The 13,201-nt window shown below is 33.6% G+C and overlaps 1 protein-coding gene across 1 annotated transcript; it reads right to left on the bottom strand.

Annotated features, from left to right (window-relative positions):
* Positions 1-2,773: 2,773 nt before the first annotated feature.
* LOC145106529 (protein MALE DISCOVERER 2-like) lies at positions 2,774-11,447 on the bottom strand. Its single transcript, XM_079043484.1, has 13 exons — positions 10,770-11,447; positions 10,551-10,683; positions 10,259-10,330; positions 9,944-10,087; positions 9,109-9,252; positions 8,919-9,014; positions 8,732-8,775; positions 8,080-8,502; positions 6,746-6,936; positions 6,514-6,646; positions 6,158-6,312; positions 5,884-6,066; positions 2,774-3,302 (listed from the first exon to the last, which is right to left on the bottom strand). Exons 1-13 carry the CDS (start codon positions 10,879-10,881, stop codon positions 3,042-3,044), a joined length of 2,091 nt encoding a protein of 696 aa, XP_078899610.1. The 5' UTR covers positions 10,882-11,447; the 3' UTR covers positions 2,774-3,041.
* Positions 11,448-13,201: the final 1,754 nt, after the last annotated feature.

Here is a 13,201-nt window from a genome sequence, read left to right as displayed (position 1 = left end):
GTGAAATTTCTTCCCTTAATTCTACATTAAAGTGTCAGTGGAACTCTGCGATCTAAATAAGTTGTCTGATTGGTAGAGAAGGCCAAAAATAATTCAAATATAATAAATGCTTTTCAATTTCTCAACGCACTCGCATACTTATTAAATAAGGTGATTTTAATCCTTAACTACCATATATGTTGAAAAGGTTTGCTATATTGGAAATAATTATTTTTATTTTTATTTTTCATTCAACGAAAGTTACGAAACTTGTCAGTTTGTTAGTATAATATAAGAAATCAGCCGGTAGGGGCGACATGTCGCCACTAAAAAGTCGATGCGATCATAACGTTGTTGTTGCTCATATGTCATTGCTGATAATGCGACCATTGTTATACGTCGCCACTGTTGATGTGGTTGCTAATGCTAATGTGGAACCTAATGCTTTTCTTTTATAACAACACCTACTAAAATACATAAAAACTACTACTAAAATATAGAAAAACAGTATCAAATTCAATAAATACAGAAAAACAATATATTATATAAAACAGTTACTATAAACTTAAAATATTTATGAAACATAAACTAAAACATAAAAGTACTCGGGTACTTCATCTTCATCCCCCTTGTTCCCCAGTATAATGTTATGTCGACAACAATAAGTCTTACTTTAGATGTCGAGTTACATAGCATCAGGAGGATCCTCCGTGTACAAAATAAATATGTCCGTTAATAAAAACCAAACCACCAAAATATCAATATAAATCCAAATATAAATTACCAACATACCAAACTATCAAAATATCAACATAAACTAAAATAATAAACTAACATTACCAAACTATAAAGTACCAAACTGTAAACTAACAAAGTATCAACATAAACTAAACACCAAACTACAAAAATTCTAACATAAACCAAACTACAAATTAACAAAGTATCAAACTAACAAAGTAATAACATAAACTAAGCTACCAAAGTATTAACATAAAACAAACTACCAATTACCAAAGTTTATAACAAATAATCAATATAAACCAAAATTACAAAACTGCCATTTATTCATTGATCCTTATATTAGAAACAGAGGTATCAACGACGAACATTTCTCAAAATCCTAAAAGACTAACACGGACAAATCTTTTGGAAAATTAATTTCCAAAAATGGATTTTCTCCATTTTTGAGCACGAATTTCGAAATTTTAATGTAATCAAAAAGGACAAATGATTATGTGTTCGTGTTCTCTTCTGTGATACATTCGTTTTGATATATCACACGTCCAAAACGGATTAGAAATAAATGAGAAATTACTTATCAAAGTGTGGTAGTTGGAAGAGGAAAATAAGTGGGTTAAATGGTTTTAACTCATCCCACATTGATGGGAGTATGAAAAGGAAATGGGTATATAATTACAAAGACTAGCTACCTTTTTAAGACTTATTAGAATCAAGGCTCTCTCTTGCGTGCACAGGGGTGTAAATGCGAGTCAATTCAACTTCGGGGCACTCAACTTGTGTTGATGGACCTTTTTGCAATTATTTCTTTTTAGTTAACAGTTACAAAAATAAATTAAGTGCTATTAATCATAGATTTCGGTTTTGATTTCTTGATTAATTGTCTTATTTGATTGTGACAGTTACGATTTCGTTTCCCTTCCTCAAGGTTTTGATTTCTTGATTAATTGTCTTATTTAACGAGACAACTAATGTCGTCGATAATAAGTCGTCTCGTTACTTGGTGTAACATCATCTACAACGAGAGGAATTGAACTTTCATCGTGATTGGTCCACTTTTCGTACAAACGAATGAAATCTTATATATGTATATGACGTTTCATTGTTGAAATAGGTAGATGCAACTTGAACATAATTTAAGTTTTAAGGTTTATTCTACGAGAAACAAAAATTGGATAGAGTATCGAATAACAGATATAGTATCAAATAACGGATAGAGTATCCCCAAAATGGAGAGAAAAAATCGGACAACTGATAGAGTATTCACGAGGGTAGGATTTTAAACCTATTTTTTAATACCTTACCTCATATATGAATGTGTATTACATGATTGGTCATTTAAAAAAAATTGGAAGTATTTCACATTAGCTCCTAAATATATATAGAAATATATAGCCGATAAGCAAAAAGAAAATGACAATCGAATATTTTTTAGACAAAAAATCATGTAATATTATTCAAAAAACAGTCCCACAACAAGGACACGTCCCACAACAAGGACAACCCGAAATTAATTTCTAAATTAATTTTGAATGGATGTTTCTAAGCTCAAATCCAATTTGATAGCACCATAAAAAATTGTCATTTTCACCTATCTTGGAGCATTAACTAAATAGATTATGAGGTACAGAGGTGAAATAAACAAAATTTTATATCTTTTCAAAGCCACATGAATCACAAAAAAACAAAAAAAAAACTGAGTTACGAGAGATTTTATAAATATTTTACAAAATAATAACGTTAACATGTCAAAACTCAATTTGACATCACTTTAAAAACCTCAATTTTAACCTATCTTGTTGCATGAATTAGATTATGAGGTACAAATATGAAATAAACTAGACATTCACATATTTCCAATGTCGCTAAAATCATAAAAAAGCAAATTTCTCCCAAAAATATATGAATTTACCAAAATAGCACCAATAAGTTGTCAAAACTCAATATGCAGCATTGTAAAAACCTCAATTTTCCACTTGTCTTGGCGCATGAATTGCATCAAGGCCTTGGGTCGAGATGGGCTAAGCTAAAAACAAACTAATGGGCTAAGTTTAAGTACATACATACTAACAATGATCACCCCAATAATAATAATCATTACATTATCTTTTACACTTTCAAAAACTATACAAAACAACTCCTTCGGTGAAAAACCCAACCCCATAAATCTCGACACCTCATTTTCATCAAATGATTTACATACAACCTATATATCAAGTGTCAAGAATCAATCAAATAAAATCCAACAAAAACTATCGCATGTACAAGTTAACAATGAAAAATGTATACTTTTTCCATGTATCTTTAATGTTATTCTTTTTTTTTTATGTTTCATCTTCAGATAAAATCTCAAGTTCAGCCCACCAAAGGGGAGACAATCTAGGGATTGCTTGCTCTGGTGAAATACCACTTTCGTCCCTAAGTTTTCGAATTATTTTATTTATCGTTGGTTTCTCGCTTCCATCTTTTTCAATACATTCTTGAATAACTTCACAAACAACTTCAAGTTCTTTATGCTTGAATGACTTTAAGGTTGGATCAATCATATGACTAATGTTTTTATTGTCCTTCAAAAATTCTTCCACCTGTGAAAATAGCAAAATTAGAGTCGGTAGTTATTTAATAATAACATAAAAACTAAAACAAATAGCAAAAATTACCACTTTTAGAGGTGGACTTTTACAAAATGACCAATTTTTTGAATTTTTCATGTAATGCTTGTTTTTCGGGAAAACATTGTCGATTACCTTTTTATGATTTTCTATTACCTATTCTCCATTTGACGTTATTCATACTTATATTTTAGATTTCAGCTTTACCTAGCAAACTTGGCCATAAATACTACCTTGTCCTTCTTGATGATTTCTCACACTACCTCTGGACTTTCCCACTCAAAACCAAATCCAAAACATTTCAAACAATACTTTACTTTCACAAATTCATCCAAATCAAATTCTCAAGAAAAATCAAATCATTCCAATGTGACAATGGTCGAGAATTTAACAATGTTTCCTTCGATCAATTTTGCAACTCTAACGATATCCATATGTGATTCACATGTTCGTACACATCCTCCGAAAATGGTAAAGCCAAAACAATTATTCGTACTGTACTACTATCATACATGCCTCCCTTCCACCATCCTTTTGGAATTATGCATCAAACACATCAACATACCTCACAAATATACTTCCTTCTCGATGTATAACAAATACTACACCCACCAAAATCTTATACCACTGTATCCCCAAATATTCTCACCTTCGGTTGTCTATGTTACCCTGACATATCTTCCACCATACCAAACAAATTGCCCCACGCTCCACCCCTTGTGTGTTTCTAGGCTATCCCAGCAACCACCATGGATACCTATGCATTCCTCTCTCCAACTCCAATCCCATCATATCTCGTCATGTCATGTCACCTTCCAAACAAATACCGAGCAACTTCATATGACTTTCTAAATGAAGTGGATTCCTCTGCATACCTAACCCGTCCTTACCGCATCCCACTCAACCCTCATCCCACCAACACCGAACCCCCCCCCCCCCCTCCTCACCCTCGACTTTCAACCGAGAATCACCAACCGCCAACCCCTCACACACATCCCAAAGCACACATGCACCACCCAATCCGCCTCCACCACATCTCATCCCATGCTTACTCACATAAAAAGCGGGATCACCAAACCAAAACACCGCTTCTCACTTTACACCCAAACCATATCTCCCATCCCACCAAATCCAAAAGTTGCTCTCCATGATAAAAATTGGCTCGATGCTATGACCATAGAATATAATGCTTTATTGAACAGTATACATGGGATCTTGTCCAAAGACCAACGGACCAAAATATTATCCTTTGTCGTTGGCTATTTCGACATAAATTCAAAGTCGATGGTACTCTCGAATGATACAAAGCACGATTAGTTGTCGATAGCAAAACACAGGAGGTCGGATTGATTGCAATGAAACCTTCAGTCCTGTTGTCAAACTCGTCACAATACGTATGTCCTCAACCTAGCATTAGGCCAAAACTGGGACATACATGTCGGTGAACCGGTGTTGGATCCATCTATGATCTATGTATTAGAGTTTAGTTGGTGCACTTCAATACTTAACATTCACTTGCCCGGACATTGCCTACGCATTGCAACAAATTTGTCTTTTTATGCATGCACCGCGAATACCACACTTTAATGCCTTGAAAGCCTGTATTCAATACCTCGGTTTGATTTTATACCCCTCAGCCTCCACGCAACTTGTTTTTATTCTGACGTCGATTAAGGAGGCTGTCCGGATACATGACGGCCAACCTTCGGATACTGCAACTTTCTCGAAAACAATCTTATATCCTGGTCCGCTAAACGACAAGCCACAATATCCCGATCATGCGCTTGATTGCTGAAGCAGAATATAAAGGTGTTGCAAATGTTGTTGTTGAAGCTTGTTGGTTGTGAAATCTCCTTGAGCTTCACATTCCTCTTCGACATGCAACCTTTGTTTATTATGACATCTCTACAGTATATTTGCAGTATATTTATCTGGCAATCTAGTTCAACATCAGCGCATGAAACACATCGAAATGGATATACATTTTGTTCGAGAAAAGGCCACTATTGGTCAAATCCAGGTCTTGCACGTCCCCTCAACCTACCAATATGAAGATATATTCACCAAAGGACTACCACGCCAACTTTTTCTTGACTTTAGAGACAACTTGAGAATTCAGCCTCTTCCCGCTCAAACTGCGGGGGACTCTTAGACGATATATTATTATTTGTATTTATGTGTTATTCTATATATCCTTTCCTTATTTATAGGGCTTGCATTGTATTTATTGGTGGCTTTGTATAATGAAAAGATCAAGCAATTATACAAACTTTACCCACCATAAAAAAATCTTACATTATTTTTTTAAAATTATTAAAAGAAACATATATTGCAAATTTCATGAGTTTTCATGTTCTTTTGTAGTGGGGACCATTCAAAAAGTCATTATACAGCATGAAGTCATTTTGTAGTAGGTCCATTGCGGAATATGTGATCATTTGTGCAAAAAGTTAAAAAGTTGGTCATTTTGTTAAATGCAAGTTCTAAAAGTCATATTTTTTGTGATTTTTTCTATAAACCTTTGATATGAAATATAGTGGTTTAATGGACTTACCCAAGTTACAAGATGCTCTTGTTGGTCTGAAGAAGGATGTTTCCCAGATATAATTTCAAGCAATAAAACACCAAAACTGTATATGTTTGACTCCTTATCAGGCATCACAACACACTTTGACTTATTTGCCCCTGATATCTTTTCTTTCTGGGAAAACTCTTTCCAGAAACTCAAGTCTGCAACCTGGGAAATCAGAAAACTTCTCAACACTAGGTCTATATTTATAACGATGAGGATGAGAAGGGCATTTACGTCTTTTTGCACAGAAGCTTACTTTGGCAGCATTATCATCGGTTAGATAGATCATTTTTGAATTCAGATCCATGTGCACCACTGGAGGACTTAAGTCATGCATGCATTGGAGACAATATGCTACTCCTAGTATTATTCTCATCCTTGCACTCCAGTCTAGATGCTCAACTTCTTGAACTGTATTTTAAACATAAGGGTAAAATAGTCATTTACTCACATTCAGACAGTTCATTGAGTCCAAAAAAGAAACAGAATTTATGCATACACCACTTATTTCAGATAAACATCATTTAATAAGAGGTGTAATTAGAACAAAAAAGTTAATGGAGACATGACTTTAAACAGAAGGGTAAAATGGTCATTTACTTATAGAATTACCATGTAAATGCTCTGAGAGTGAGCCACTTGGAGCATACTCAAACACCATCATTCTAACAAAAGGTTTGTCCTCTTCACAATAACCAATAAGATTGACAAAGTTTTTGTGGTTGACACGTGAAAGCATCTCAATCTACAATAACTCAACAAAATTTTAGTTATTTAGTGATGAAATCTATATAATATGTTTGAAAAAAATAAAACTAAAAAATGAAAAAAGAAAAAAGAAAACCTTGTTGTGGAACAATAGCTGTGCATGTTTTGACCAATCTTTGAGTCTTGTAATGGTAGTTGAAGCAACACAAATCTCAACTCCACTTGATAATGTTCCTTTATATAAAGTACAACCTTCCATTGTTTCAATGATGTTGCTAAAATCCTCACATGCTGTTTCTAGTTCTGAATGATCTAGTTTTTGAACACCTGTGTTGTTAAATCATGATTAAGAGGATAATTAATACCCTAATTCCACTAAAAAATGATAATGGTATTTTAATAAAGATTCAAAAATAGTAATTTGAAGGACATTAACAACCAAAAGTCGTTCTTAGAGTATCCATGACTGATTATATTTGCCATGTCATCTTTCTGCTTAACTTAATTTAACAAAAAACAATTATCATAAACCCTTTTTAAAAGCTTTTTTTTTTTTGGTAAAATTAACTAATTTATCGTCGTGTATCTATAATGTTTTATGAAGCCCACTTGTAAAATTTTATTTCTTTTTAAGCACAGATCATATTTGTATTTAATATTTTTGGATTAAAATGAAAAGGAAATTAGCTGATATTGTATAATCGATGAAAATAAGTTTCAAAAAAAGTGAAAATCATTACATATGTTATAAAAATTAGAATAAAACGATGAAAATATAACATAACCCCTATGCATTTTATTATTTGATATTGGGAAACAAAATGAAATATTATCGGATGTTTAAGAAAAATAGATTAATTAGTGAAAAAGAATAATGGTTTGGAATTCGAATACAATTAAGGGGGTATAATGAAATATTATTGAAGAGTTTTATGCCGAAAAGTCTCATTATTTTGGGAAATTTTTTGATAAAGTCCTAAATGTTTTTTTTTGAACAAAACAGTCCCATTATTTTGGGAAAATCATATAATCTGTCATTTCCTGTTAAAATCAAAAAAAAGATTTTTTTTCGTTAATTTGTGCAAAATGTTAAATAATCGGGACTTTTCTGTTCAAAAAAAAAATTATAACTTTATCAAAAAATTTCCCTAAATAATGAAACTTTTCTACATAAAACCCTATTATTGAATGATGGGGATTAATGTAGAAAACAAAAAATCAAAATAAGCACTTAATAAACAACAAGTCTTCGATACAAAAAGCAAAATAAGTCATGTATCCCAATAGTAGAGTGTGGGCCACTATGTACTTGATTCACATTTCACACATGATGATGTTGATGTGACAGGACAGTGTGGGCCAGCTGACAGGACAGTGTGGGCCAACGGACAGGTTGCTGTAAGAATAACCTTTTTGAATAAACTCTTTTTATTTTAATTAATAATAATAGTAAGTCATAATATTATTTACCCGTAACAAATGCTTTTTGCAGTTGTCTACTAAGCTTGGGCCTCCATGGGCCAATGGTTTTGACAGCTTGATTATGACACATGAATGATAGAGTCATGGAAGTGATTAGAAGAAAACATCCACAACACATTCCTATCATGATCTTCCACATGTCTGAATTAGTTTGACTTTCCGTTGACTCTTCATCATCATCAGATGTTTCGGATGATGAAGATGGAGTATCATCAAATCTTTTTGTTATTTTCCGGAAACATCCGGTGCTTTTGGTACTAGGAACAAGTCCTATGATGTCACCTCGTGCTGACATGTCAGCATCATTATATGAAGATTCGGATGCTACATTTGTAGGTTCTTCTATTAGCTTTCGACTTGTTATGCATCCATCAATTTTTGTGTTTTCAACTATTTTGGGCGTTAATGGACCTGATAATTTACACAATAAGAGTAAATTACCATTTTACCCTTGTGTCTAGATAGGAAATAAAATAAGGGCAAATAGGTAGAAAGATGTCTGAATGCATAAAGCCTCCATATCCTCACTTTTCTTGTTAATTAGAGTCTTTTTGTATTAAGTCAAAAAAGAAACATATCTATATAAATATATGTATCCGATTTATATCAAGTCCATTAAGTCAAAAAGAAAGTCACGTACTTTCTTCATTGACACAAGAATTGTCTGAAATGCCCTTGCTGAATCTGAAACTCGAGAAAACACACAAGAAACACGATAAAGAAAGGTTAATGTGACTTTTCTGCATAAAAACCAATAAAAGAATTTATACATTTCAATTTTTTTGTTTAAAAAAAAAGGGGTGCATATAATTATGCTTCTTTCTTACAGTTGAAACGGTTTGAGGCAATTAATAACAGTTTCTTTGAATGGGGATATAACAGAATCTGCATTCCTTAGATGGTTAAAACCACCCTGCCATATGCTGTCACAATGTGACACCATCATTTTTTAAAAGAAATAAGTATCATAATTAAATATTTTAAATAAATTTGATTTTTTTTTTTGAAAACTCTTACCAACGTCCAAGTTTCCTGTTTAGAAATCCAATTGCATCTGTAACACTGAATGTAAGGTTATCATCAAATTGCAACTTGTAGAGCAAATTCAGGCTCTCAAATTCATGTGGAATGCTTCCTTCAAGATTGTTGTTATGAAGCAACCTGTTGGGAGGTTTTTTAATGAGTCAGATATACTCATTTTTCAACATTTAAGATTTTAAAGAAATTGATATGTTTTCGAAAAATATTTGATGACTCACTTCAGAAAATATCTCAAGCACAAATTAAAAGAACTCTTGTTGCTATGTTTTTTAGAAAATCCATGTCAATTTTGATTCTTGAAAATGATTTTTCTTCAAAAATGGAATGCTTGAATGCTTGAAAAACCATAATTTGATTGTTATATATGTGAATGCTTGAAAAATGGAGTCAAATGTACTCATTTCTCTACATCAAGATTATAAAGAATTGTATACAATTTCACGTAATATTTGATCACCCATTTTGAAAATGATTTCAAATAGAAACTAAGAGAAATCTTGTGGCTAAGTTTGTCATGAAATCCATGTGATTTTTTATTCTTGAAAGTAATAGATTTGACTTTAAAAGTCAAAACTTAACCTTATTTTGTAAAAAGGGAAGTGAAATGTGTACTACTCAAAATCCATAATCCAATTGTTAGACATGTGAATGTTGAGTCAAATGTATTCGTTTCTCAATGTCAGGATTGACAAGAAACTGTATACATTTCCATAGAACTTCTTGTACTTTTATAAATAAATATATTCAGAGTCTTGAAAGTAGGAATATAGCAATCTATAAAGAACAAAGTGAATAGGATTATATCACTTACAAATATTTTAGTGATTGCATCGTTTCAACCTCTGGTGGAATATTTCCAATCAATTTATTATCCCTTAAATCCAGTACCTCCAACATTTTGAGTTTGCTAATCTCTTTGGGAATAACTCCAGAAAAATGGTTATGTGAGAGAACACTGGAAAAACAAAAAGTTAGAAAATGTTTCAAGTCTCTCAAATCAATTCTCCCTCTGTTAAAAAATTCAAAACGCATACTAACATAATCGTTTATCTTTAATCAAATGTCTTTTATACCCCTTCATAATTGGAAAAAAAATAGTGGGTAAGAATTAGAACTTGACACTTACAGACGTCTCAAGTGAGTGAGATTCCCTAACTCAGGTGTGAGTACTCCTTCCAAAGATAGCCCTTTGAGATCACTTCAAGAAAAGGATATAATTACATCAAAAATCGATTGTTAGTCAAATGTCTATAGAATAACCAATTTAGAATCACAGAATAAAGAGAATCTTGTGGTCTTGTGGTCTTGTGGATCAAATTCATAAAATCAATAACCATTTATGATCATATTGGATGAAAAAGTAGGCTTGTAACTTCACAAATGAAGAACCTTTAAAACACATACTTCCATTTACTTACAGAGTATGCACATTGCCAAAGACACACTGAACATAAGACCATGAGCATGGATCATTGTCATCCACATTCCAACTTGCAAAGGCTCCATATGGATCATGAGATACTCTTGCCTTAAAATCCAACAATGCCAATCCTGCATTTTTGTTGATAAATGATACAAACAGTTGAAACACATACCTTGATATATTTAAACTGATTAAAAAGTAAAAATAAGAATACCTTCGGGATTCAGGGAAGAACACCCATGAGCTAGAACAAGAATTAAAAGCGGGAAATAAGAATACTGGATTTCATTTGTTGTCCATCTACCCCCCATTGTACTCAAAACCATATGTTGTGATTGTGGAGGCAGCAGCTGTTTCTGCCACCACACACCTGTCTGAATGCGCCAGCTTTCTTTTCCTACAAATCACTGGTAGCCCTTATCAAGTTAATGATCAAATGGGGGTTTTTCATTTTCCTAGGGTTTCCGATCGCACCAGAAATGAGGGCACGAAGGGCAATCAAAGCTTATATCAATCGTCTGGTTTTTTTTCAGTTGATTTCTGTCTCTCGTGTACAATGTATATACTAAACAAAGGAAATGTTGGTGAAAATATAATACACCTAGGTATGTGAGAAGAAGATGATGATGATTGGTGGCACGATTGAGATGAGAAGATAGAAACATAAATGAAGAATTTCCTTGAAAACAAAAGGATTTAAGAAGTATGAATAGTTCTTAACCGCCCTTTTCAGGATGATCTCAGAGGAGGACCCTCTTTCCGACCATCTGAAGGAAGGGGGAAAGAATCCTGATCCCCCTTGTTTGTTGTTTGCGTCTCCAAAACTCGTAGGACATGTCTCTATTACCCCAACACCATGGTCACAACCTACCCCCCACGAACAACGAACAACGAACGACGAACATTCTTCACCTTTTTTTAAAGAGATAATCACTTTTTATAAAAACTAAAAAAAAAAAAAATTATATACATTTAATTACTGAGTTTTTTTCGTCTATATTTATCCCTTCAGCTTGTTTATCTATACATATTTAGTATTTATGACCGATTAATCCGGATAAACCGGAAAAAATAACTTCATAGGGTAATCTATCTCTCACTTTGTACACATTTTGTCCTTAATATTCTTTTGTATATTTAGTCTTTAATATTTTTTTGTTGCAAAATAAATTCTTGTTGTTTTTATACACATTCAGTACATATGAACAGTTTCTTTAGTTTTTTCTCATGCATCCTACGTGCTACATCATTAATAAGGTGTTCAGAGCTGTTGATGTTTATGTCCACCGCGGCCTCGGCTGCTTGGTTGCTTAGGTCTTGTGATTTAGCTTAGGTCTTGTGTTTTGAACGAAAGTTGTAGTAAACTTAAATACGAACGTATAGATATAAAGATAGTTAGAATTTGAGATCATGTGAAGAAGTACGATGTTCAGAACACAAGACATAAGCAACTAAGCAGTCGAGGTCATGGTGTCCATAAGCATCAACGGCTATGAACACCTTATTAATAATTATAACACGTAGGATGTCATGAGCCATAGTGGAGCATACAACACATTAGTATTAGCAACGCGCATGATGGAGCACCATGAGCCATAGTGGAGCATCATGATGCACAGGTGGCGCATCATGAACAGTAGTGGCCTAACATCCATCATAGTGGCACAATGTGGTGTATTCCCTGGTCATCACCAACTTCTAAGTATCCTTGAACAATATTGAGCATCATAGAGGACTTCATAGTATGTGTGGCTCATCAGGGATGTCATAGCTCATCAAGGAACCAAAATGGTGAATCCTGCACCAAGATGGCGCATCTTGCATAATGATGGCCCATCTTGTGCAAGGATGGTGCAACATCCTTCAAGCATGGTGTAACTTCCTTCAAAGTGGTGCAAATTCCTTCCAAGGTGGCACACGATCTTCTAAATTGGCACAACTTCTTCCACTTTGGCGCAAGATCTACCAGAGTAGAGCAGCATGGTCCAAAGTGGCACAACAAGTATGCCAATGGTGCAACATGTTTTCATAATGGTGTAACATGCTTGCCACTTGGCCCAACACTTAATCAAATGGTGCAACAATGTATTAAGTTGCTTCATTCCACTCTCAAGTGCTCCAAACCTCTTCCAGATGCTCTACACCCCATTTTAGACTATACGTTCCTTTGACACTTGATCCGTTCCATTATCAGATGATTCATTCCATTCTCATATGATCGATTCCTTTGTTACATGCTTCCTGAACCCCAACTGCTCTATTGAGTTCTAAGTGATCCATTGAACTCAAATGCTCCATAAGAATGTTCCAAATGCTCAAGTCATATTTAACAACTAAAATAGGGTCAAACTGCATGGGACAATCGTGGAGTACAATATCTTCGGCGGTAGTTTTCTCAATAGTGATATAAACATAAGGAACAAATATCTCGAGGAAGGTTATAGAGATCATCAGAACGCTCCATCACTGTCTCCAACGAGGCAATATTCTCAATTTTGGAATCACCTACTTCTACGATATCACAAAGAGAGCCACATTTCCTATTTTGTAATACTTTAACCTTCATGTTCTACTTCGATAAGGACTTAGGAGGTTTCTTACCTAAGCACTCGATCATGACCCCTTCTTTCCACTCTTTAATGAATT

Source organism: Lactuca virosa, chromosome 4 (assembly GCF_052849685.1).
Source record: "Lactuca virosa cultivar CGN04683 chromosome 4, Lactuca_virosa_CGN04683_v6, whole genome shotgun sequence".
In the NCBI taxonomy this organism is placed as follows: domain Eukaryota; kingdom Viridiplantae; phylum Streptophyta; class Magnoliopsida; order Asterales; family Asteraceae; genus Lactuca; species Lactuca virosa.
Note: the sequence above shows the minus strand (reverse complement) of the source record. Positions and strands in the feature narration are given on the sequence as shown.

Bases quoted from the DNA above. Each gene is read 5' to 3' on its own strand.
- LOC145106529 (XM_079043484.1), bottom strand. From the start codon at position 10,881: ATGGTTTTGAGTACAATGGGGGGTAGATGGACAACAAATGAAATCCAG. The intron at 6,647-6,745 runs GTTTTCTTTTTT...GAGTTATTGTAG, and splicing joins AGCTATTGTTCCACAACAAG to ATTGAGATGCTTTCACGTGT. The intron at 6,067-6,157 runs GTAAGCTTCTGT...CTGATTTCCCAG, and splicing joins CCGATGATAATGCTGCCAAA to GTTGCAGACTTGAGTTTCTG.